The sequence below is a fragment of the Rhinatrema bivittatum genome, chromosome 11 (assembly GCF_901001135.1).
Source record: "Rhinatrema bivittatum chromosome 11, aRhiBiv1.1, whole genome shotgun sequence".
NCBI classification, from domain to species: domain Eukaryota; kingdom Metazoa; phylum Chordata; class Amphibia; order Gymnophiona; family Rhinatrematidae; genus Rhinatrema; species Rhinatrema bivittatum.
The window spans coordinates 91033614-91058891 of NC_042625.1; the positions used below are offsets into that span (position 1 = coordinate 91033614).

At 45.5% G+C, this 25278-nt stretch overlaps 1 protein-coding gene across 4 annotated transcripts in view; it reads left to right on the forward strand.

Moving 5' to 3' along the window:
* STPG1 (sperm tail PG-rich repeat containing 1) overlaps nucleotides 1–25278 on the forward strand; it is a 58258-nt gene that overhangs the window by 11401 nt on the left and 21579 nt on the right. For all 4 annotated transcript variants that reach the window (XM_029571308.1, XM_029571306.1, XM_029571307.1 and 1 more), the window contains 2 exons: nucleotides 17412–17513; nucleotides 18675–18851. In XM_029571308.1, coding sequence (XP_029427168.1) covers nucleotides 17412–17513; nucleotides 18675–18851 — 279 coding nt within the window. The remainder of the gene's footprint in view (nucleotides 1–17411; nucleotides 17514–18674; nucleotides 18852–25278) is intronic.

Here is a 25278-nt window from a genome sequence, read left to right on the forward strand (position 1 = left end):
ATACCTGGTCAGTCTTGCAGCATCCCACATAGCAGGGGTCGACAACTTTCATGTGGATTTTCTCAGTCGCCATCGTCTCGATCCCGGGGAGTGGGAGCTCGTCGCGGGAGCCTTTCAACTCATTTGCGACAGGTGGGGCATGCCCTGCATGGATCTGATGGCAATGTTTTGGAATTTCAAAGCCCCGCGCTTCTTTGCTTGCCGCAGAGAAATGGGGGCAGAAGGAGTAGATGCTCTAGCGCTTCCCTGGCCGACAAATGTGTTGCTTTGTTTTCCCACCTTGGCCCCTCATCGGAAAGGTGATCAGGAGAATAGAGCTTCATCCGTCCAAAGTGATTCTAGTGGCTCCCGAGTGGCTGTGGCGCCCATGGTTTGCGGACCTAGTCAATCTCGCGGTACAAGGTCCTCTGCGGTTCCCGGACCTCCCAGACCTGCTTCATCAGGGACCTGTATTTTTTGACCAGGCGATCGCTTTTGTCTAGCAGCATGGCTTTTGAGGCAACGGTTAAGGGACAAGGGATATTCCGATGTGGTAGTTTCTACGCTCTTGCGATTGCGTAAGACTTCCACGTCATGTATGGAAGGTGTTTGAGGTTTTGTGCATAGACAGGCGGATTCTGCCTACTTGAGCGTCAGTGCCGGAGATTTTGTGCTTTCTTCAGGCTGGTTTGGCGAAGGGACTGTAGTGTAATTCCTTGAGGGTACAGGTTGCAGCACTTATTTGTTTACGCGGTGCTGTTCAGGGAGTCTCGTTGGCAACGCATCCGGATGTCTCGTTTCTTTCATGGAGCAAAGCATCTACGGCCTCCGATGAACCATCCTTGTCCATCTTGGAATCTAAATTTAGTGCTTTCGGCCTTGTGTGCTGCACTGTTTGAATCGTTGAAGAGAGCAACATTGAAGGATCTCACGTTGAAAGTGATGTTCTTGGTAGCAATCTCCTCTGCTCGGCGAGTTTCTGAGCTTCAGGCTTTGTCGTGCAGAGAGCCATTCCTGAGGATTTCAGATTTGGGGATATCCTTGCGGATGGTTCCTTCCTTCCTACCGAAGGTAGTCTCCTCTTTTCATTTGAATCAATCGGTGGAGCTGCCTTCCTTTTTGGATTTGGACCGTTCTGATCCTCTCACTCGAGACTTCGGAAGTTGGATGTCCGTAGGGCGCTGCTGCGTTATCTTGAGGTTACCAATGGTTTTCGGATGTCGGTTCATCTCTTTGTGCTCTGGAGTGGTCCTAAACGAGGTAATTTAGCATCAAAGACCACTATCGCCGATGGTTGAAGGAAGCTATCAATTCGGCTTACTTGCTGAAGGGCAAATCCTTGCCTCAAGGATTTTGGGCACATTCTACTCGTGCTCAGGCTACATCGTGGGAGGAATGTCAGCATATTTTGCCACAGGAGATTTGCTGAGCGGCCACCTGGAAATCGTTACGTACGTTCGCCAGGTACTACCACCTGGATGTCCAGGACCCAGGTGAGGGAGGATTTGGAGCAGGTGTGCTGAGAGCGGGCCTCTCCAGATCCCAGCCCAGGTAAGGGAGCTCTGGTACATCCCAGGAGTCTGGACTGATCCGGGTATGTACAGGGAAAGAAAAATTGGTTCTTACCTGATAATTTTCGTTCCTGTAGTACCACGGATCAGTCCGGCGTCCTGCCCATTTGGAGTGCGCAGGTAATCGAGAGTCCGCTCATTCATCTGTTCTTATTTTTAATCGGCAGAGCTTTGTTTACTATGTCTCACGGGTTCTATTCCCACTTGGGGGTTAGTGAACTAGTTTAAGTTGTTAGGTTACTGTATATAGTTTGGTTTCATACCATTCTGCTTTGTGACTGAGCAATACTGACGGAATGTAGGTGGCATCCTGGTATTTATGGCAGAGTCCATCAAAATTTCTCTGTCTCCATCTGCTGGAGGGGAGGCAAAACCCAGGAGTCTGGACTGATCCATGGTACTACAGGAACGAAAATTATCAGGTAAGAACCAATTTTCCTTTCACTCAAATTCTCTCCCAGGAAAGATCAGACTTCCAGGCAACTTTGGCAAGAAAGGTTAGCAATGCTTTCTTCTTTCGTATCTATCCACCAATTCTACATAGTGCAGAATATTCATGATTGCATTCAGAAACTGAAGCCTTTCCTACCTGCTGTTAAGTAAGGCAACTACTATCCCCCAACTCCTGGATGCAGAAGAGGACATCTGTCACCTACTTCAATTGGTCTACAAATCCTTTTGATTTTATTTCATGTACTTCCTCAGCCTTTGTTGGAGCTAGATGCATGGCATGGCTTTGAGCAAGTAACCTTGTGAGAATGTCCATGAGAAACTGGAAGGTCTCCCCTTCTTGGGGGACAGGCTTTTCGCAAAAAGCTTCAGGAGACAGTTGCACAGATAAAGGGCCAAAATGTGGTAGTGCAATCATCTTGATGGCTCCTGAACAACCCTCCACGACATGACGTCAATTTTGCCTATACAAACAAACATACTTCCACAGACTGTCCTACCAGTCTTTACAACCATACTTCCACAGACAGTCCTATCAGTCTTTTCAACAGTACTATCTGCCACTCCTTCTGGCCCAGTGTCAACAGAAACTTCCAGTCAGGCCTCAAGAAGGGAACACTATCAGCTGAAAATCACACAACAGGCCCATCCTAAAACCTAGTTTTTGATCCCTCTAAATCTGTTCCCTACAATCCCAGTAGTAGAGGGGAACAAGACATTTTGTGGAAGAGTAGTGTCAGATCACCAAGGACACCTGGGTCCAACAAATCATTCAGTCTATGAACTGGTTGTGTTTCTCCTGACCACTGTACCTTCCATATTGTTTGGAGCTCCATCTGGATCAGTCTCATCTGCCATAGCTTTGTCTTTAAGTCCAATCGCTTCTCCAGTAACAAGCAATAGAGCCAATCCCAACATTATTTATTTATTAGTGGTTTTTTATATACCGCTCATCGTTTGGAACATCTGATCGGTTTACATCAAACAGCTAAATTCAGCAACAGGCTTTACATATAACTTAGTGTATAACAAGATTGGCAGTAGGAAAATAAAGGGGGGGGGGAGCAACAAGGGCAAGGTAAACAGCAAGTGGGAAATAAATCTTTCTAAAAAATAAATATATACATATATTTACAGCTGGCCTATGGCAAAGCGTAGCATTGCAGTCTTAGATACAAACATCTCAACATACCTATTTATTTATTTTTAACTTTTCTATACCGATGTTTCTGTAAAGTATACATATCGCACCGGTTTACATCAAAACTGAATGGTCGCCATGGGGCGGATACAATGAAACATGTGATATAATAAAACATGCAGAAACACTGAACAATTGGTAGGAATACCAGGAACATGTGGTATACTGAACATAAAGAAACAATGAACACATGATATCATAGAAATGAATTAAGTATGTGGTTTCTATTCCTGATATTTCCTTATCCTAAAGAAAAAAGGGGGAATGTGTCCCATTCTGGACTTGAGTCATCTGAACAAACATATACTCCAAGAGAGATTAAAACATGAACTCCCTCCGCACAATTCTCCCTTACATACAGAAGGACAAATGGATGTGTGCGCTGAACCTAAAGTATGCATATGCTTATATACCCATCTACCCTTTGCGTTGGCGCTACCTCTGCTTCTAGGTGAATTCTTCCCATTACTAGTACAAAGTACTCCCATTTGACCTGATGTCAACCCTGAGGGTCTTTACAAAATGCATCATGATAGTGGCAGCTCATCTACACACCAGAGAATACAAGTCTCTCCATATCTGGACAATAGACTCATCAAAGCAAAATAACAAGTGGAAGTGCTACATTCCCTCTGCACAACAATGTCTTCTACATTGCTTAGATTTTCTGTTCAACTTTAAGAATTTGAAGCAGGAGCTCACTCAGAGACTCGAGTTCATCAGGGCTTGGATAGACTTGCTGCAGGAAAGAGCATTCCTGCTTCATGACCAAGTGAGCACCATGTCATCACTTATTCACAAGCTACTGTCCTCTCCACACTTGTCAGCCAAAAGACTCCATGTGGTCCCACTGGCTTGTCTTCATAGCCACTACTTCTAGTGGAGTCTATGCACCCATTGGGTTCAACTAATTCAGTCGCTTTGGGCTTTAGTGCAAATAACGGCAATAATGAAACGGGAGTTACAATGTTTGCACCCCCAAATTCTCCAGGAAAGAGCTCCTCTTCGCTTTCTTCCCTATTAAGTGGTACTGGCTATGGCTGCCACCACCAGAGGGTGGGGAACACACACTGGGATCATTTGAGCACAGGGCATCTAGTCGCTTCAGGAGAGCTGTTGTCAAATCTGTTGGAATTAAGAGCAATTAGACACGCTCTGTCAGTGTTCATGCATCTCCTTCGGGGAAAGAGCACCTTGATTCAAACTGACAATCAAGTTGCTATGTTTTATGTCAAAAAGCAAGGAGGAATGGGATCATGGCTTCTCTTCCAGAAAGCTCTACAAATCCTGTAAATGGGTGAAAAGAAATAGAGCTATTCTATAGACCACTTATCTGCAAGACATCGCCAACATGCTGACAGATCGACTCTGTTTTTCAATCACCCAAGTGATTTCTACTGCAATCACTGGCCAACAAACTGTTCAGTTTATAGGGTCTATGATCAGTGGGCCTATTCTCATCGCAACAGAACACAAAATTAAGTCAATTTTACTCAGTTCTATAAAGCGATCCAGACTAGCTCAGGACACTTTCCTCCTTGATTGGGGACAAAGCCTCATATATGCTTTTCCACTGTTACCCCTTCTTGTCAGAACACTGCAAAAGGTTCTTCAGGACAAATCTGGTACTCACATCTTGTGCAACTTTCTGGGTTCCTCCCATACATCTGGGAACAGACTTTGCATTGTTAACTCAGGAAAATGGGACATTGGAATGATACAATCTTTTAGTTCTCAATCTCGCAGTTTAGATGTTGAGTGCTCGGTGATTGTGAGTCTTCAATTGCCTGCAGAGATTGTGGACATACTAATCTCATCTAGAAAGCCTTCTACTAGAAGAAATTATGCCTTCAAATGGAATAGGTACTGTAGATGATGTGCCAGCAAAACGCTTTGGACCCATTTTCTTGCGAACCTAATAATCTGCTGAAATACCTGATAAACCTTTCTCACTCAGGTTTCGCCACCTGAGTGAACTCAGCACTAGAGCGACTTGCCATACTCAACTGGATGGCAAACTGATCTCTACTCATTCGCTTATCTTGTTTCATGAAAGGTCTATGGCATGTTAAGCCCTTGGTACAAAAACTACCTATTCATGGAACCTGAATGTGGTCCTTTCCCAACTAATGAAGGCATTGGAGTCCGCTTCTCTAAAGTTCTTAAAATGGAATGTGGTGGTCCTCGTTGCAGTGAACTCCAAGCTCTTGTCCACTATCCGCCATATATGCAGTTCTTCCACAAAAAGGTGGTTGTTAATACTCACTCAAAGTTTCTGTCAAAAATAGTCTCAGCTTTCCACATCGATCAATCTTATCGTATTGACTACCTTCTTTCCTAGGTCCCATGCTCATGAAAGCAAAAAAGCCCTACATACGCTGGACTGCAAAAGGGCCTTAGCATATTATAAGAAACAAACTGAGTCACATTGTAAAACCTTCCAGTTCTTCATCCCTTATGATCCCAACAGGCTAGGAATAGCAGTCGCCAGGTATACTGTATCTAATGGCTGGCAGAGAACATTCATCACTGTTGCACCTTAGCAGAACTTTGTCACAGATTCTGTGAAGGCTCATCAAAGGAGCCATGGCTTTTACATTACACATCTTTGAGAAGTACCCATCGAGGATATCTGCAAAGCTGCAACTTGGTCTTCGGTTCACATTTTTACATTCCACTGCAGTCTTCATAGTCTTTCAAAGACTGATAGTCAATTTGGACAAGCAGTTTTGCAAAATCTGTTTTCACTGTAGTCTACTCTTCAAAGTGGGGGGTCAGATTGATTTGTAAGTAAATGCTCCCCTGCAACCCTCAGTTTGAGACTCCCTACATGTAATGGCTAATAAAGCAAGTTTGCTTACTGTAAATGGTGTTTTCCATATATAGCAGGATGAATTAGCCATGGAATACCTACCTGTTTCTCTAGAGAATTGACTATGTAGCTAGAATTAGCTCTGATACAGCCTGAGGAGGCTCACGAGGCAATGCCTGCTCAGGAACTCCCACACATGCTCAGAAGAGCTCAAAAATTTACTAGCTTGGGGCAATGTCACCCATGTGTAATGGCTAATTTATCCTGCTATCTATGATAAGCAAACTACTATCTGTTTTTTGTTTTTTTTAATTTAATTCAAATTGGCTTATTTGTAAGTTTTTATTATTTTTATATGTTTAATTTTATCTTGTTTAGTTTGTTTTATCTATATTTTGTATGCCTTGTATATAGTTTTTAACTATGTATTTTATTATGATTTATTACTATTTTAAGTTTGTACCATTGTACTTCACCTAGGCCTATTTTAGTGTCAGGCAATTCATAAATCTCAGTGTAAATGCCCAAGCTTCGGAGGTACTGTAAACCAGACAGCATGCCGAGATCTTGTTAGAGGTGATGTTAATTTTCATTTATATAATTCACTATTGCTTTTGGTTACAAGACATTGGGAGACCAGCAGGAAGTAGGTGTGGAGTGAACCATGAAGAAGGAGAGAGACAACGGGAGAGGCCAATAAGAGATAAGATCTTTAAAATATCTCTATCTAAATAGGTGGAACAGGTTTATTATCTGATAGCTCTAAACACGCAAAGCTAGAAATAGGCAATTCCTCCTGAATCTCTCCCTTCCTATCACTGCTATACCCCTGAATAGTTTTTACATGGTTGCAAGCAGAGAAACTTTTGCTTTCGGGCTTGCAGCTGCTTGTTACAGGACAAAAGAAAACATCCATCAATCCTTCAGTTGCATTTGTTTTAAGTTTCGCTGGCAACACCCTACGAGTCCGTCATACCTGCGTTTTCTTAGATTTCACTCTTTTGCAATATCGTGAGGCCCTAAGGGGGCTGCTACATAATTAACTTCTGATACAGGTACATTCTGTATGTTCTGTGTAATTATAGATTGGGGATGACAAACATTTTTTAGATTAGAACTATCTATAAATGGTACCTGGAGTGCGCCTGCCATAGGACACCAGAAGAGCTTTATATCATTCCTAGGCTGTTTAACCAATGGAAATGGGATTTTTCCATCGATAAATAGGCTGAATTAGCCATGCTGCATGGATGATGTCATGAAGGCAGCATTAGACAGAGCTGTTTCTCAAAGCTTAATGCTTTTTGCCCTACTGGGCATGCACGATAGTTGTCACAAATGAGCCTTCTAGAAGTCTCTTTTTTTTTTTTAAATCTATGCTTTGCACAGATGTGGAATCTCTCTCAATTCCTCCTGTTTTCTCAATCGTTTTCTCGCTTTGGTGACCCCAAAAAAGCACTTTTAAGTGCTTCCATGGCACAGAGAGAGAGGCCGCAGGCTTTAAATATTGTAATTATAGCCATCCGTGAAGGTCATTATATAGCTGCAACTATTGTTTAGGCCAGTTGCAGTGACTGTGGGAGAATATCGCACAGAAGACAGCAAGTAGAAAAGATAGCTTGATTTTGGGCAGAAGAGACCTCAGTTCAACCATCATCAGCCTCCTCAACTTAAGTTCTGGGAGAGGTAGGAGAGCCCTTCCCTTATCCCAGTCCTCCCCGGGAGAACTGTGATGCCCTCATGTGCAGGAGTGCCAACCAATCTCCTCAGGGATGCTTCCCAACTTTGACAAGGGATTCAAGCATACATCGCAGCCAAGTTCAAAGCTGGTGCCCTCTACTCCCAGCTTCTAAAGCATTGCATAAAGCACTGAAGATCATGCACAAGTTGACAACAGCGCATCTGGCACTGAAGATGGTGCAAAGGCCGGTGCATATGGCACATAAGATGAAGCACATGATGCCTAAGCTGGCGCATAAGGCGGTGCAGAAGACAAAGCATACGGGGCACAAGGTGGCACATATGTTGTAGAGAACAATGCACACGACACCGAAAGCGATGTGACACACTTTGTGTCTGGCAAATTGAACGCTGGAGACTGGGGCATCGACACCATGCCTCCAAACTCACGGGGCACAAACTGTGGTGCGCACGGCGAAATCTCCAGTTGCCCATCATAAGAAAACAAACGTGCATGCTTCTGCCACCACAGATGCCCCTCCTCAAAAGAGAAGGCAATAGGGGGATGGGAATTGTTCTTTCACCACAAGACAGGTGGAAGAAGCTCTGTATCAGTCCCATTCTCCCACATCAGGCTCCTCTGCTGAAAGTGCTTTCATTCCTACATTTCCAGAGATTTTGCAAGAGAAATGGCAAGAGTCTGCCCCACTTGAGGAGATTTTGTTAGACATACTGTCGGCAACAATTCCACCATCAGATTCCAAAGATAATATTCCATCCTATTACGGTGCCTCCTCAATTTCCACGAAGCACTCGGTTACCTTGTTCCCTTCCACTTTATGGCAGCAGAGTTTCAGACTTCTGCCATTTGCTCTCTTGCCTCTCACTCCCGCTTCAGCTCTTGAATAGCAACAAGACTTGGAAGAAGAGAACCCTACGCTCCATTCTAATAGTCAACGTTCTTAACAAGCAGTGGAGAAAATTAGACATTGTTTGTAACTTCTTCACATTGTTGCTTCTACCTTCATTTCAGTATATCCTATCCAACTACTGGAATCCACGCCATCAGTTACTGGCAACTGTGTCATCTCTGAGGTTCCTAGGAAAGATCTTCCTTTTCTTTTTCCACCCTTTTGGAACCATTCATCAGCATCCCTGATATCAGGAAGTCTGATGCTGCCTTCCCTTGGGGAGTCCTATTGTAGCTCTACCAGTATTCCTTTTGATTCACCAGAGGAAATGCCAGACCATTCCTCTTCTCTAGAAGACTTGACGTATTCATGCTTTGTTGAGAAGGTAGTACACTGCTGAAAATAGAAATTCGAAAGGAACCAGACAGGTGATGAGCTTGCTGCACATCCTAGAGCTTCCAAGCGAACCCACAGCTTTTCAGTCCCACCCAGCATTACAAAAATCTCTCATGAAATTCTGGGATCCGGCCTGTTCAGGTACCAAAGTGGCAAGGAAGCTGGACCTGAAATTTCACCTACAAAAATCACCTGGTTACAGGGTGGTGCACCTCCCACAACTCTGTGGTGATGGAGTCAGCCATGCAGAGGGCGAAAAGAAACAAGACTTCACTCGAACCCGCCCTTGGGAAAAGACCACAAGCTGCTTGGACATCTTTGGGGGGAAAAAAGTATTCTAGGGTTCGATGCTGTCGACTAGGATCCAGCAACATCAATTCTAGTTTCTATATGAATGTCTCCAACAGCTAAAACCCTTTGTCAATCCAAAGAGGGTGAAATAATCATCCCAAAACTCCTTGACATGGAGGAGAGCTTGCACCACCTTTTAAAAGCTGTTTTGAGGGCTTTGATACGGCAGCAAGAAAATCATCAGCCTCTGTTGCAGCACGCCAAATGATGTGGCTCCGAGCCAGTGGAATTTGCGAAGATGTCCATGAGAAAATAGCTGATGTCCCCCTGCTTAGGTGCACATCTATTCGGAGACAAGCTCAAAGAAACCATCAAACAGATAAAAGATCAGAACCTAGTAGTACAATCAATTTCAGTGGGGGGATATCAATCTAGTTCATGCCACTTCTGTCCACAATTTTGAAAAACATTCTATCAATGGAGACCTTATCGGCCTTATCAGGGTAATTGTCAGCCTCTCTTCCAGTCGCCGCAACCTCGGCAACCGTCTAACCAACAAAGAGGAAGGCAAAGGGATAGACATCCAGCAGAAACAATTGCTGCAATCTGTAGCAAGGCTTTTAAGAACACCTCCGCTACAGCAGTCACCGATTGGGGGCAGACATATTGGCCCAAAATAACATCGGACCAGTGGGTTCTGTCAACAGTGCAATGGGGTTACCACCTCAACTTCAAAAGCAAACCTTGAACCCCCACTTCTCCACCCCTCTAAGCAATCAATCCCAACAAGATTTTTTTATAGCAGGAGGTACAATCCTACCTCAAGCAGAACACCATAGAGGAGGTAGCCCATGCCAGTTACAGTCAGGGTTGCTATTCCAAATACTTCCTCATCCCCAAGAAATTAGGGGGCCTCTGGTCTATCCTGGATCTCGGGATTCTCAACAAGCATCTTTGTTGAGAAAAATTTGATGACCTCCCTAGGCACCATCCTATCGTTTATCCAGCCACAGGTCTGGATGTGCTTCTTAGACCTCAAGGGTGCTTATGCACATATCCCTATGCACCTGTTGTCTTGGTGTTACCTCTGCTTCAGAGTGGAGGACAAGCATTATCAGTACAAGGTACTCCCTTTTGTCGGCCCTGAGAATATTCATGAAATGTCTAGCTGTGGCGGGAGCACACCTACGCAGGTTGGGAATTCAGATTTTTCCTTACCTAGACTGGCTGGTTATAGCCACCTTGAAGGAAACTTTACACTCACACAGTGTTAACTATTCACTGTCTAGACTATTTGGGGTTTGTAATTAATTACAAAAAGTTGAACCTACTTTCAACTCAAACAATACAGTTCATAGGAACCAAAATAAACTCAATTTTATTTATGGCCTACTTTCCCAGCGACAGAGCCCAGAGACTCTGGACCCTGGTGGGGCTTCTCCAATTCTGGTCTGTAGCACCTGCCCGCTTCATTCTCACCTTCCTGGTGGCAGCAATCTACATAGCTCCCTTCACTCGTCTTTACATGAGGCGACACCAGAGGGGCTTGTGAATGCAGTTGAATCAGTTCCTGCAGCCTCTATCAACAAGGGTTGTCACAACTGATTTCATAAACAATATCAAATGGTGGCTACTCCCAGCATATTGGAGGCAGGACTTCCACTTCAACCACAGCTATATTATCTTATCCTCACCATAGATGCCTTCAGCTGGGGCTGGGTTACATCTTCTGTAATACAAAACACAGGAGTTATGGTTTCACATTGCCAAATCTCCTAGAGCTAAAAGCTATGCATAATGTCCTCAAGGTTTTCAGCACATTCTCCATACCCAGCACGCAATGATTCATACCAACAACCAAGTTGAAATGTATTATCTCAGCAAACAAGGAGGAACAGGGTCTTGGACACTCTGCAAAGAAACTTTCGCCATCTGGAACTGGGCCACCCTCCAGGCTGTCTACCTTCCAGGGATTACAGACTCAGTTTTCTGTCCTCATGCATGGGCTCTTTCTCAAACCGTCACAAATTCTCCCTTCTGCCACTGTGGCTGGACTTGGATAGATCTATTTGAACCTAACAAAACAGGAAGACAACCCATTTCTGCTCTCTCTACCCAAGCCAGTACAGGGAGGCACTGGATGCTTTCTTAATTTCTTGGTTACAAGGACTTCTGTACACTTGTTCTCCAATTCCACTCAACACGATGACTGTGCAAAAATGCATGCAAGACTGGGCCCAGACAACTATAGTATGCGTATCTCATTCAACTGTCGGAGAACCCCACAAAGTATGGGAACAAATACATCCCTATTTATTTGGGGGGGGGGGGTGTTTCTCCTCCATCCCTTGCAACCTTTTCTCGATGTCACGGAATGGACATTTGAGCGTGTGACCCTAGCACACTTTCACCTATCATCTGAAGTTGAAGATGCCATAGTCTTGGCAAGAAAACCATCCACTCAGCGTAACTATGCCTTCAAATGTACATCAGGTGGTAGGAAGAAAATTCTTTAGACTTATTCACATATGAACCTTGACTACTGCTAGACTACCTCTACTACCTTTCCAACAGGGGTCTCGTAACATCTTCCAATTGCATCCACCTAAGCGCTGTATCCACTCATCACATTTCAGAAAAGGGAAATTCCTTATCACATCATCCTCTCATTTCTCGATTCATGAAGGGACTTTTGCATTTATGGTCCCTGTTACAAAAACCTCCCGTGCCTTAGGATGTGAACATAATACTGCAGGGATTATTGGAACCACCCTTCAGACCCTTGGATAACGCTGCACTAAAGTTTCTAACTTGGAAGGTGATCTTTTTGTGGCAATTACATCAACAAGAAGAGTAAGCGAGCTGCAGGCCCTTTTGCACTTTCCACCTTACCTGCAATTCTTCCGTGACAAAGGGGTCTTGCAAACCCACTCGAAGTTCTTGCCAAAGGTGGTCTCTGCTTTTCACATAAATCAGTCTATAATGCTTCCCACACTTTTCCCCAAACCATATAAATATGAACGAGAGAGAAAATTACATTTGCTAGGCTGCAAAAGGGCCTTGGCCAATTTTAAGCGACAAACACAGTCACAGACAATCCTTTCAACTTTTGATGACTTACGGTATGACCCAAACAGACTGGGAATGCCTGCTGTCAGAATCTCTCTCTCCAATTGGATTACAACCTGCTTACAGCATTGTTATGCAACAGAATCCCTTATCTTGTCATATTCTGTGAAAGCACACCAAGTCAGAGCAACGGCAGCTTCCCTCGTGCATCTAAAAAATGTGCCCATTGAGGACCTACTGCAGAGCGGCCAAATGGTCGTCCATTTGTACTTTCACATCACGCTACTGCCTAGAAGAACAGGCTACCACAGATGGCACAGTGGGGAAGAGCAGTATTTCCCCATTTATCATCCAGGGGGATGCTGTCCACAGAGGAGTCTGTGTTGTGAAAAATAAATAAATAAATAATAATTGGAATCAATACGTTACTGGCCTCAGATCAAAATGTGTTTTATTTTCACAACCCTCAGCTTGGGAGTCCTCATGCAGCATGGCTAATTTAGCCTGCTTATCGACGGGGGGAAAAAGCAAGTTTGCTTACCGTAAATGCTGTTTTATGTCGATAGGGCAGGAATGCATGGCTAATTCATCCTTTCTCCCTGGACAGCATCTCTTCATGCTCCTGGATGTCTTTTTGCTTTGGTATGAACTGAGGAGACTTCTAGAAGGTTTGTTTGTGCGGGAACTACTGCGCATGCCTTTTAAGGCAAAAAGCCTTAAGCTTTGAGAGACAGAGCCGCCTTGACGCTACCCATGCAGTATGGCTAATTCATCCTGTTATCTGCGGAAAACACCATTTATGATAAGCAAACTCTTTTTTTTTTTTTTTTCCCCTCTGTGCAAGAGAGACTTTTCCTCCTGACAGTACCTCTTGCATATATATTTTTTCAGAGTTAAGAACACAAGCACATAAGAACATGCCATACTGGGTCAGACCGAGGATCCATCAAGCCCAGTATCCTGTTTCCAGCAGTGGCCAATCCAGGTCACAAGTACCTGGCAGGATCCCAAGGGGTAGAAAGATTCCAAGAATAAGCACGGGATTTCTGCAGCTCCACCTTTAATAATGTTAATGGGCTTTTCTTCCAGGAACTTGTCCAAAACCTTTTTCTTTTTAAATGCAGCTCCACTAATAGGGGTAGATTTTAAGACATGCGCGCTACCTGGCATGAGCGCATGTTATAAAATCGGGGGTCAGCTCACGCAAGGGGGGGGGGGGGCGGGGAACAATTGTGCACCTTGCGCTTGCCGAGCCACGCTGCCTCCCCCCGTTCCCTTCCCCTACCTCCCCCGCTCTTTCCCACTACCTTTTTCTGCTGTTTTCTTTTATTTCAAAACTTACTTACTGCCGGCATGCGATCCCCAGCACAGCGGCGAATGGTCGCTGTGCCCTGGGGCCTCTGGCCCCCGGGGCTTTACGCGTGTCGCCGGGCCTTTTGAAAATCCGGCCCATGGTTTTCACCACATCCTCTAGCGACAAATTCCAGAGCTTAATTATGCGTTGCATAAAAAAATATTTTCTTATCTTAAATGTATTACCCAAGTAGCTTCATTGTGTCTCCTGGTCTTTGTTCTGTTTGAAAGAATAAACTGATTCACGTTTACTGCTTCCATTCCACTCGTTACTTTATAGACCTTGTAATTCCAGCTAAGCTTCTCGGGTGTGGGGGGGTGGGGGCGGGGTTGTAAGAAAGAAAGAAGGGGCTTGCTGAAGGTCACCAAGTGAAGGAAATCCAAGGTCGTCCTCCTCCACTCCCCTCATTCTGAATTCGAGTAAATTGGGAGACCAAAACCCACACTAATTCAAGTGATCTCTACAGAGGAGCAGATAGAGTGAACCCAGGGAGGAGACTTTTTATTAGGGGTGGTCCGGCCATAATTAATCGTAAGAACCTTCTATTCCAAAGAGTACAAAATTTACATAATAAAATATGGTTGGGCTGAAAAGGGCAAAAAGATACAGGTAAATGAATGGAACAGAGTCCATCTTTTTATTTGTGGTAACCTCAGGACACCTATGCGGATCTATGTGCTGTTCACAAAATCCTCATTTGAAGATGTCATGATCCAGGAAAGCAAGGACTGAGCTTGCCCAGTTATCTTCCCAAATCCGGAGCTGAGTGAAAACAAAACAAAACACCTCTTGGCTTTTAAACAGTAATGTTAAAATGAGAGGATCTGGCTAGAATATCAGGAGAGGAGCCCATTATCGTACTTTGCTAAGTGAGCACAAATGACCAGGAGAGGTCAGCTTCAATATGTTTCCCAGATGTGTCACGACAATGCAACTTGGAGTCTTCTAAAGAGTTAAAAACAAAAAACCAGAGGTTTGTATTCAGAGGCATGTCCGGCTAAGTTGGCACTTAACCAATAAACCCTGGAGTTTTGAAATTCCCACCTGTTTGCCTCCGATTTATCTGGCTAAGTTAGGAATGGTTCAGGGTTAGCCAGATAATTACTCCTGGGGGAATTCTGCACCCAAAAACTTAATTCTGCAAACTTTTTTATATTGGTCAAAGCAACACAATTTACATGAGTCTTTTTAAGTAATTACATTTTAAATTAATACAGAAAAAGTTATTACTTAAGGATGCAGAATTTCCCTAGAAATTCACTGTCAGAGTGTCCCTTCCACTCGCTCTCCCTACTCCCCTGGCCACTTTGCCCTCTCAGGCCCCAACTCCTCCACCTGCCAGTATCTCTCCCCTCCACCTCTAGGCTCAATCCCTTCCACTCTATCGCTACTCCCAGAGTTTGACCCTGTTCTCAGTACTGCCCCTCTCACAGGTTCCCTCAGTCCTTCCCTCTCTCACACACATGCTCCCTCTCTCTAATACACACACACCCCCTCATACAGGCTCCCTCACGCTCTCGCGCAAACACACACACATCCCCTCACATAAGCTCCCTTCCTCTCTCATGCACCCCTTCACACAGGCTCTCTCTCATCCATACACAATCCCTTCACACAGGCTAGCACCTCACATACACATGATCCCTTTCTTATACACACCAGCTTCCAATCTCTCCACACACACACACACACACACACCACACAATCTCATATAGGCTCCCTCTCTCTGGCACCCCCCACCCTCCCGCTTGCACGCTCTTTCTCTCTTCCCCCTCCCCCCCACCGCTCTTTCCCTCCTCTCCCACACACACCTCTCTACACATATTCACTCTCATCGGGGTCTTCAACTTCTCCACGAGTGGAGGGTGTTAATCTTTGCCACAAATGGCGCGTGCTCCATCCGGGGCCTTCATCTTCACCACGAATGGCACGCTCCGTTCGCAGTACGCCAGGGCCTTCATTTTTGCCACAAACGGCGTGTGCTTCGTTCGCAGCATATTGGGGTCTCCTCTGCCATGTTCTGCGCAGAATTTGGCAATTCTGTGCTCCACAATAGCATAGAATTCCCCCGGGACGAGATAATGCCGAGTGCTGTTCATTTGTCCCTCTTCTAGCAGCATCTGGCATTGGGAGGGGCCCAGAGCTTGCCTGCCTGATTTCCCAAATAGAAGTGGGGAGGCAGGGTCTCTCTTCAGGCCATTATTTTGGAGGACGTGAGTGGGGGCCATCAGGCTCTATGCTTGATAGTACTGCTACTGGTTTTGGTGGTGGGGCAAGGTTTTCTTTCTTTCTTTTTTTTTTTTTACACTCAACCGGCCAGATTTCTAACATAGCTGGTTAAGATTTAAGTTATCCAGGTATATGCTGCCTTTATTTTTAATATATATAAATATTTAGCTCCTGCCTTTTAAGTGGTAGCTCGAGGTGAATTTTATATTCAGGTTTTGTAGGTATTCCCTGCTCCCAGATGGCTTACAATTTAAGGGCCCTATTTTACTCAGCATTTTTCCTATAAACAGAAATGGGAGAAAACCTTTAGTAAATAAGCTCCTAAGTTTGTACCTAAGGCATCAGAGGGTGAAGTGATTTGCCCAAGGCTACAAAGAGAAGACAGAGGTGGGATTTGAACCCTGGCTTCCTTGGTTCTCAGTCTAACCGTGAGGCTACTCCACACCGGATACCTTGCTAACTTTAGCTGAGCATATTCAGGGGAGACTTGGCTCGCTGAATATTTGTGACGCGTCATCTGCCTAACTTTAGCCATTTAACTTGACCACTCGCTGGCTTGTTGAATATGAACCTCATATGGTTTTTTTTTCCCCCTTCATAAGTTAGTTTTATGATAGCTGGGATGATCGCTGGGTTTGGCATTTCCTGCTCATTAATGCACCGATGGGCCCAGTAATTTCCTTGATGGTGACATTGAGTTTCATCCTAAAGTTGAAATCATCTCGGTGTATAGAAGGAAGGCTCATTTTATTTTGTTTTGAAGTTTATATATAGAATCCCTCCCTGTTCTCTCCTGACGAGCCCCGAAGGAAACCTGAGTCAGGTAGGGTGCGGTAAATGTGCATCACTTTCTGCCCACGTTGTGAATTATTTCTCTCCCTGCCGTGTGTGTGTGTGTGTGTGTGTGTGTGTGATTTGCATATTTTTTGAATGGCTTGATTTATGACTTTTTTGACTCTACACATAAATGAAGCATAATCTTCTATGCTGCAGATCTTTAAGCTCGTCTTTTTGATTGAGTTTAGGTCTCTCTTGTTAATGTGTACGAAGATACAGATTTTTGGGAAACTGCTGCCCTCACCATGTCTAGCCATCTGGCCCTCTTCATGGATAGCAGACTCTTACTGAGGTTTCAGCTTTCCCTTCCAATGTCATTCCGATCCCTCCACAGAAAGCGACTCAGCAGGCCTGGATTTGCAGGCATGAAAATGCCCCTTTGTGCCACCCTCTGAGCCAGCACTTGCAGTCCTAAAGCTCAGGAACCAACTGGCGCATAGCAAAAGACATCAAAGTTATTTTGAATGTAGAAACACTAATGCAGAAGAAAGCAAACCAAAGTTTGATGTCATCACCTATGTGGCAGTTCTGACACCTCTTGAAATATTATCTAGGGTATGAGAGGAGGGGAAGCTTGTAACGTTTAATGCAGTTCTGATCCAGTATTATGCTTTTTTTTTTTTTTCCTTAGAATGAAAACCCCGGCCCAGGATTCTATGACATCACTCATGGAGCTCCTGAGAGTAAAAGTGTCTCTCTGTCCAAGAAAGGAACGGGAGGATTTCCGTCCAAGGTAGGAGCTCAGTTTCAGAAGTACAGGAATTATTGTCTGGGTCCTGTGGCTAATTCTGTTCAGAAAGCAGCAGGAACTGTAACACAATAGGAGAGCAAATTTAAGGGCCTGATTTACTGAAGCTTTTCTCCCATTCTGTGCTAATGGGAAAAATGCTTAGGAAATGAGGGCCTGCAAATCCAAATTTAGGAAGCAACTTTCAGTAAGCCACTTAGCAAAGGATATGGGTACTTTGCTTGCATGTACATAGGCAAAATAAGAAGGCATTTTTTTTGCCCCTTCTATCTTTATGGGTTGCAGGACAGGGGTAAAATTCTGTATGTAGGTTTGAAAATTCAATTCTATGTGCGCAGTTTACTCTCTCCTGGGAACACCTACCTTAAGTGTCTAAAAACCTGTCTGTTGTGAACTGCATGAAAACTTTTTTTGCTGCTGTGCGGGGGGGGGGGGGGGGGTGCAGTTTCTCACCCCAAGGATCTAATTGGCTTATTCCTTACTTAGCAGATTAGATCCCTTTGAAAATTGTCTTCTTTATGAAGAAAACCTGCTGGCGCCCAGCACTGGAATAGGTGGGAATTACTGATTAGCTGAATGTGTGGATTCATGTTTGTTATTAAGGCAGAAAATTCCACTCTGAGCTAAAGGAGCCCACATTCTGGATGTTCCCGTCTACAGGCTGCACTTATCTATGGATGTATTGGAAGCCTCAAGTTCTGAAAATGAGTTTGGACAAGACAACAAAAGTGTCTGTCTGTCTTCCCCCAGTAATGCACAGGCTTTTAGTCTGCTTGAGTGGAAGAGTGAGCTTAGGTCAGGAGAACAAAACACTGTCCGTGCGATTTTCAAATGTACACTCTTTCTTGCATTCTTGGCTGCTCACACAAATGGATGCAACATACACGGGCACACGTAGCGCTATCTCATTTTTAAATAACTTGGGTAGTTTCCCTGCGAAAGTGCCTTCATGCGTTGGAACTACACGATCTGCTCGTAGTTTTTTCAAAGCATTGAATGCTGAACAGAAATACCGCAGACCCTTGGGTATCATTGCAATGGGCTGAAAAGATGTCTGAGCTAAGAGAAGCTGCAGCCTGAGATCTTTTCCAGTCATTCATGGGGAATGTTACAATTTTAGGTTAGATCTTGTGTGCTTATTTACAGACTTCCCGGATCCCACCCAAGAAAACAGCCAGCACACCAGCCGCAAACGCATACGACATTCCTGCATTTCTCAGCACCAGAAAGGACTTCAGTAAAGGAAATTCCAGCATGTTTCAACAGCCCATTACTGTGAAAGTACAGAACAAACATGAAACCCCAGCTCCAAATCAGTATAATGTAAGAAGCATTAATCAACACTAGCTAAATGAGGATTATGTGCTAACTTCAAAAAGCACGTAGATATTTTGCCTTCTGGGTCCTACTGATTTTCCTCTTTCCCCAGTCTCAACTCTGCCCCTCCCCATTCATTGATTTATGCTCTGCAGAACAGTTATCTGAAAATATCTTTTTCTTTTTTGTTGAGGTTAAATTCTCTCTTATCCCAAATTTCTGGTTAAGTCAGTGGCATAGAACCTGCTGTAGATTTATTATTTATTTGTTGTGGAAAGGGAATGGGGGAGCTCTGTCTCTAAGGTTTATCTCTTGCAGTAGCAGACTTTTCCCTGTGATACATCTGGACTTGTATAACCTGGTGAGAAGCAAAACAATTTGCTCTGCCACTTCACCACTTCAACAAATTTTCAGCATGTCTTGGCAAATTTTAGACCTGGTTCTAGAGGTCCCTCTAGCCACACTGCCCTAGGAGAACTTCAGATCTCAGAAGCTAAGTAGGTTCAGGCCTAGCTTCTATCTGGATTGGGGGGGAGGGGGCTATCACTGGGGAGGCCAAGCATTCTGGACTGAGGAAGGCAACAATCATCTACTGCAGTATCCTACCAAGAATGTCACTGTCACCATGGTTTGGGCCATGCATGCCCAAGACTGTAACAGACAATGTTCTTTCCAGTATCGATAGGACCATGAAGCAGGAGAATCCAATTGCTTCCCAAATCCAAATGTAGAGGGTTGTTTTGGTGGTGCTTGGGTTTTCTTTAAGCCTGTGTTCAGGTTTGTAGTAATTGTACTGGTCCTGGAGATTATGATATCTTTGATTGGACTAACTAAGACCAAGACAAACACGTTGTAGGATATTGGCTGATTCTTCTATTGACCCAAGAAAAGATCTCACAGGTTTCCTTTTCAGACTGACCATTTATAGGAAAATTGGTTCTTACCTGCTAATTTTTGTTCCTGGAATACCACAAATCAGTTCAGACAAGTGGATTTTGCATCCCCCACCATCAGATGGAGGCAGAGAATAAAATCTTTCAGGCACCACTAAATCGAAAGTGCCAATTGCAGTCCCTCAGTATTGACCTGTACCCAAGCCAGTGTAGAGAGAAAAACCAACTCTCCAACTCAGACTTTCCCTTCTAGGGTGGACAGAGAACCCAGGGTTGGATCCCCCTGGACTGGAGCCCTTTAATCAACAAAGGAACTGAACACTGCTTCGCTGCATTGATTCAACATTTTTACACGAAGAAGGCTCTGAACTAGATCATAATCGCTGCTACCATAGTCTACAAAAGGACGAGTTTTAGGTCAATCCCTTTAACAGACCCTGCTGCAAAAAGGCCAAAATGCAAGGGATGTCCACACGCAACAGATCCAAACACCAGGACTCAAACACCCTCCACACTCTGACATACGCCAAAGATGTGGAAGACCTCCTAGCCTGGAGTAAGGTGGTGGCAACTGGCTCAGAATACTATTTCAGACGCAAGCACTCTCTCAAAAGCCAATCTGTGAGACAAAAGTGATCTGCCCGATCCGAAAAGATGGGTCCCTACTGAAGCAATCCCTGTAGATGAGCTAACATGAGAGGCCCGTCTACCGCGAGATGCACCAGATCCACAAACCACAGACAATGCAGCCACCTCAGAGCCACCGGAACCACCTTCCCCAGGTGGCCCTCTATGCACTGCAACTCGTGGCCAAGGAGGAAACACATACAGCAGGATCCCTCTCTGCCACAGAAGAATGAGAGCATCTATCCCCTTGGAATTGACCTCTCGTCTGTGACTGAAGAACCAGGCCTCCTTGACATTGTTGTGTGATGCCATCGGGTTCAACTGGGTGCTGCCCCTTCTGGCGCAAATGAACTCCCAGCCTTCCAAAGACAACTCTCATTCCCCCTGGTCTAGCTGCTGTCTGCTGAGGAAATCTGCCTGCACATTGTCCATGCCTGCAACATGCATGCTGCTATTCTCTTGAGATGCTATTCTGCCCAAGCAAACAGCTTCTGGGGCTCCAGAGTCACTCTATGACTCTTCCATCTCCCTAACGATTAATGTACACCACTGTTGCATTTTCTGAGAAAGTTCTCACTATCCTTCCTTGAACCAGCAGAAGGAATGACAATAATGCTCTGTGAGCCGCCCTTGTTTCCAGGTGATTGATGGACCAGGATGTTTCGGACAGTGACCAAAGACCTTGAGCTATCCACCCCTGACAGACCACCCCCCATCCCTTGAGGCTGGCATCTGTGGTCACCACCACCCAGTCTGGAGCTTCCAGATCCACTTCTCCAAATTGTGACGAGAGAGACTAGATCTGGAGTCCACCTGCATTGGCAAAGACTGACAATACTTCTCTGACAACAAATCCCAATGGGACAAAAGCGCTCTCTGTAGGGGACGCATATGGGCAAATGCCCATGGCACCAAGTCCAGTGTGGAAACCATGGAGCCTAGCGGCTGCAAATGATCCCAGACCCTGGGCACCGAGAGGCGCAAAGGTGAGTTACTTGCGACTGCAACTTCACCACTATGTCCACAGTTAAGAGCACCCTGCCAAGCAAGGTATTGAAAAACACACTCCCAGGTACTTCATCTGGGTTGGCAGTATGTAACTCTTTGACAGGTTTATCACCCAGCCTGGTGATCATAACCTTTCCATGATCCACCGAATTGACTGAAAGCATTCCTCCTCCAACTTTGCTTGGATAAGCTAGTCGTCCAGGTAAGGGTGAACTAAGATCCCCTCCCCTCTCAGGGCCGCTGCCACCACCACCATCACCTTCGTGCAAGTTTGTGGTACTGCCCTAGCCTGAAAGGGAGAGCCCAAAACTGGAACTGCTGCCCTAACACCAGGAACCTCAGAAACGTCTAATGCTAATATGTAAATATGTCCGATGATGCCAGAAACTTCCCTTTGCGGACCGCTGCTATCATCGTTTGCAATGTTTCCATACGAAAGCATGGAACCCACAATGCCAAATTGAACTTCTGGAGGACCAGAATGGGCTGAAAAGTGCCATTCTTTTTGGAACCACAAAATAAATGGAGTATCTCTCCTGTCCCTGCTCAGCTGGTGGTACTGGAGCAATTACTTCTAGTCTTTGCAACCAAAGCAGTATATTTTGCAGTGCCTCTCGCTTTCTTCAGGATGAGCAGGGAGACTCCAGGAAGGCATCTCTGATTGGGTGTGAAAATTCTAAGGCGTAACCATCTCTTATCACGTCCAGGACCCATTGATCCACTCTCCGTAAAAGTGGGCTAATCTCCCCCCCCCATGGCTTCTACAGAGGAGTGGACCGTCCTGACCATTGTGTGGACTTTCCTCCTCTGGCCCCCTGGCCGGAAGACTTCCTGGAGTGTCTGCGGGCACCTCAAAGGATTGCTGTCTTCCCAAGATCTGCTTTTGACCCAAACTTGAAGAGCTCTTGCCGGAGCGAAACCTCCTTGTATCCCTAAAACGGGAAAGGTGCTGAAAACTCTTCTTGCCACTCTTTTTATCCTCTGGCAATCTATTCCTCTTTGACTCCCCCAGATGTTTCATCAGCTGGTCCAAATCCTCCCTGAACAAAAGCTTCCTCTTAAAGGGAAGATTACAGAGCTGGGACTTGGACCACATATCTGCTGACCAATTCCGCAATCACAAGAACCTCTGAGCCACAACGGCCAAAACCATACTTCTGGCAGACATGCGAACCAAATCGTACAGCGCATCTGCCAGGTAGGCTACCTCAGTCTCCAATCGGGCAGCCTGTATGTAACTTTTCCTGACCTTGCTGCACCCAGCATAAGCAGACCTTCTGCATCAGTCTTCCACATATCGCAGTGCGAAGACTCAAGGCCGAAACCGCAAACATTCTCTTTAACTGATTCTCCAATTTATGATCCTGTGCATCCCTCAGTGCAGCCGACCCCCGCCACTAGGATCGTTGTCGTCTGATCGTCCAGATCGCAGCGTCCATTTAGGGAATCTTCAGTAGGTCCAAGGGTGTCTTCCATCAGAGGGCATAACTTTGCCATTGCCCTGCCAACCTTGAGGCCCGCCTCAGGAGAATCCCACTCCCGACTAACTTCACCTTCTTGGGCAATGGGAAAGCCTTAGGTGGACCCTGCAGTCCATCCAGAACCACCTTCATTATCAGGGTCTTCTTAAGTCATCTTAATCCCTAATTTGTCCAGGACTTGCGGAATAAGAGGTGGCAACTCCTCGTTCCTGAACAAACGGACAATCCTCTGATCATCTCCTTTCTGCCGCCGGAATCTCCTCTGGATCCGTATCTGGATCACCAGTTGGATTAACATCCATGGGACCTCTTATTCACTGGATCCTCCTGTAGGTCATCAGAGTTGGTGACATCGCTAGAATTGCCCTCGCCTTGTATCGAAGACCATCCAAGGCCCAGGTGCCTAAGCAAACCCCCAGACCCCCTAGCTGGGACCACCTTTGCCCTCTTGGAAGGGCGGTACAGCTGCTGGTCCAGGGGCCACTCCCCCCCCCCCCCCCGCTCCCTTTCTAGCCAAATAGTCTTTGTGAAGGAGCAGGAGAAAATCTGGAAAAAAATCTCCAGATTCATGGATTCCTCACCTTGCACGCTCCCATCAGACTCCCCCTCCCCACCCTGGTACTCCAATATCACCATGGGAGAAAGTGGAGGAGGGGTCCCTGGACATCCTGGAAACAGCCTGTTTCCTATTGCATGCCCCAGAGCCCTGCATTGCAGTCTGGCTCCCCCCTCCCCCTCAGGAGCCTCTGCTGCAGGCCCTGCCAATCTGATGACTCGTTTCCTGCTGGCTGTCTCCATGGAAGATCCCTCTCCCCTGGATGCACAGTCCTTGCAGAGTGCTGTCGAATTAAGCCACCCGGAACACGCACCACAAGCCTTGCAAGATTCCCCTCGCTGAGAAGCCCGCGCCTTTAATAATGCGCATGTTCCTGGAGTGCTGCGCAGATAAGCAGGCCTGTGGTGCTGTGCGCCAGCATGACTTGCTCAGGACTTATTACTCGCTTTCCCCATGGCACTATCAGCTCCCATGGAATACACACTGGCCGGCCGTTCCTTAAGGCTGCTGAAAGTTTTTTTTTTTGTTTTGTTTTTTCAAACTTAGATACAGCGCTCCTCAGCCAAAGAAGCCCTCAGTAAAGAAATACTTCCCTGAATCTGGATGACTTGGGAGAGGAGACCTCTGAAGGAGCAAGGGAGCCAGTCTCCTGGCTAGCAGTCCCTCCGGCTGTCACGGGCAGAGACCAGACAGGGATTACCAGCCCCCTGCTCGCTCGGCTTTACCTGAGGGATGGCCCATGAAGGTGCCTAACACCTCTGGGAGCATCTGTTCTTCTAAATTCTGGCTTCTAACTTTATTATTATTTTTAAACTTCTGTCAGACTTCAGGGTTGTACTTCTCCCATCTGCTGGAGACGGAGAAACACTGAGGGACTGCAGGTGGCACTCTGTTATATAGCAGTGCCTGAAAGGTTTTATTCTCTGCCTCCATCTGCTGGTAGGGTTGCATTAACCCACTTGTCTGGACTGATTGGGGTATGAACAGGAGCTTGCGATATATTCCAGCCCTTTCAAGAGTAAATGTGACGATACAACCTTGTTAAAGTGATCCCCACAATAATGACATTCCCAATCCAGTATTTCCTGACGTCCTTGTTTAATTCCATTGCATTTCAGTGGATGGGCAGCTCTGCTTTCCTGGATATGCAGAGTTCTCGTAGTCGTAGTGGACCTGGAGAGAACTGGAGTCTTTGTAGTTTGTGAAGGACTGACAAGGAAGGTGTTGTAGTACGTGAGCTTCTGAGACCTCATAGGCTTCTTCTGGTGACAAGTCACTGGACAGCAAAAGTATTTTAGCAGGTGCATTGCTTTAAAGAAAGCCTGAACATTGGTTTTAGAGCTCAACTAGAAACATACTAGCATATGGACCAGCTTAATGGCAGTGCTGAGAGCACTGCTATGCAGAGGATCTGGGTTTAATTGCCAGGTTGGGTCTTTAGATCCCTGGTTTGGCTGAGGCTGGGGATGTTACACAAGGCCTGTGTCCCAGTCGTCCGTTAATGATGCCTAATGGTTGGATTTAGGGCTCGTTTATGCCCTGGTACATGGCTCCTCGTCAGAGACTTGGCTGAGTTGGGAGGGGACGTTTTAACAAGTGAAAACAACTCCCCGGACAGTTGCAGAGAACAGACAGCTCATCATAATACCGTGACCTAACAGAGACTAATTCTGACTGAACCGAAAGCCCAAAGGAGCAAGAAGAAACTGCTAATTCAAAGAAAAAAAAAGCACTAGCATAATTCCTATTGCATAATCACAAAGTCAGATAGGTCTTATTCTATGCTGCAAGTGCTTCCTGAGCCTTATCAGTTTCTCAGCACAGATAAGTAAGTAACCCTTTCTTTACTGATATAGAAACTGCAGTGT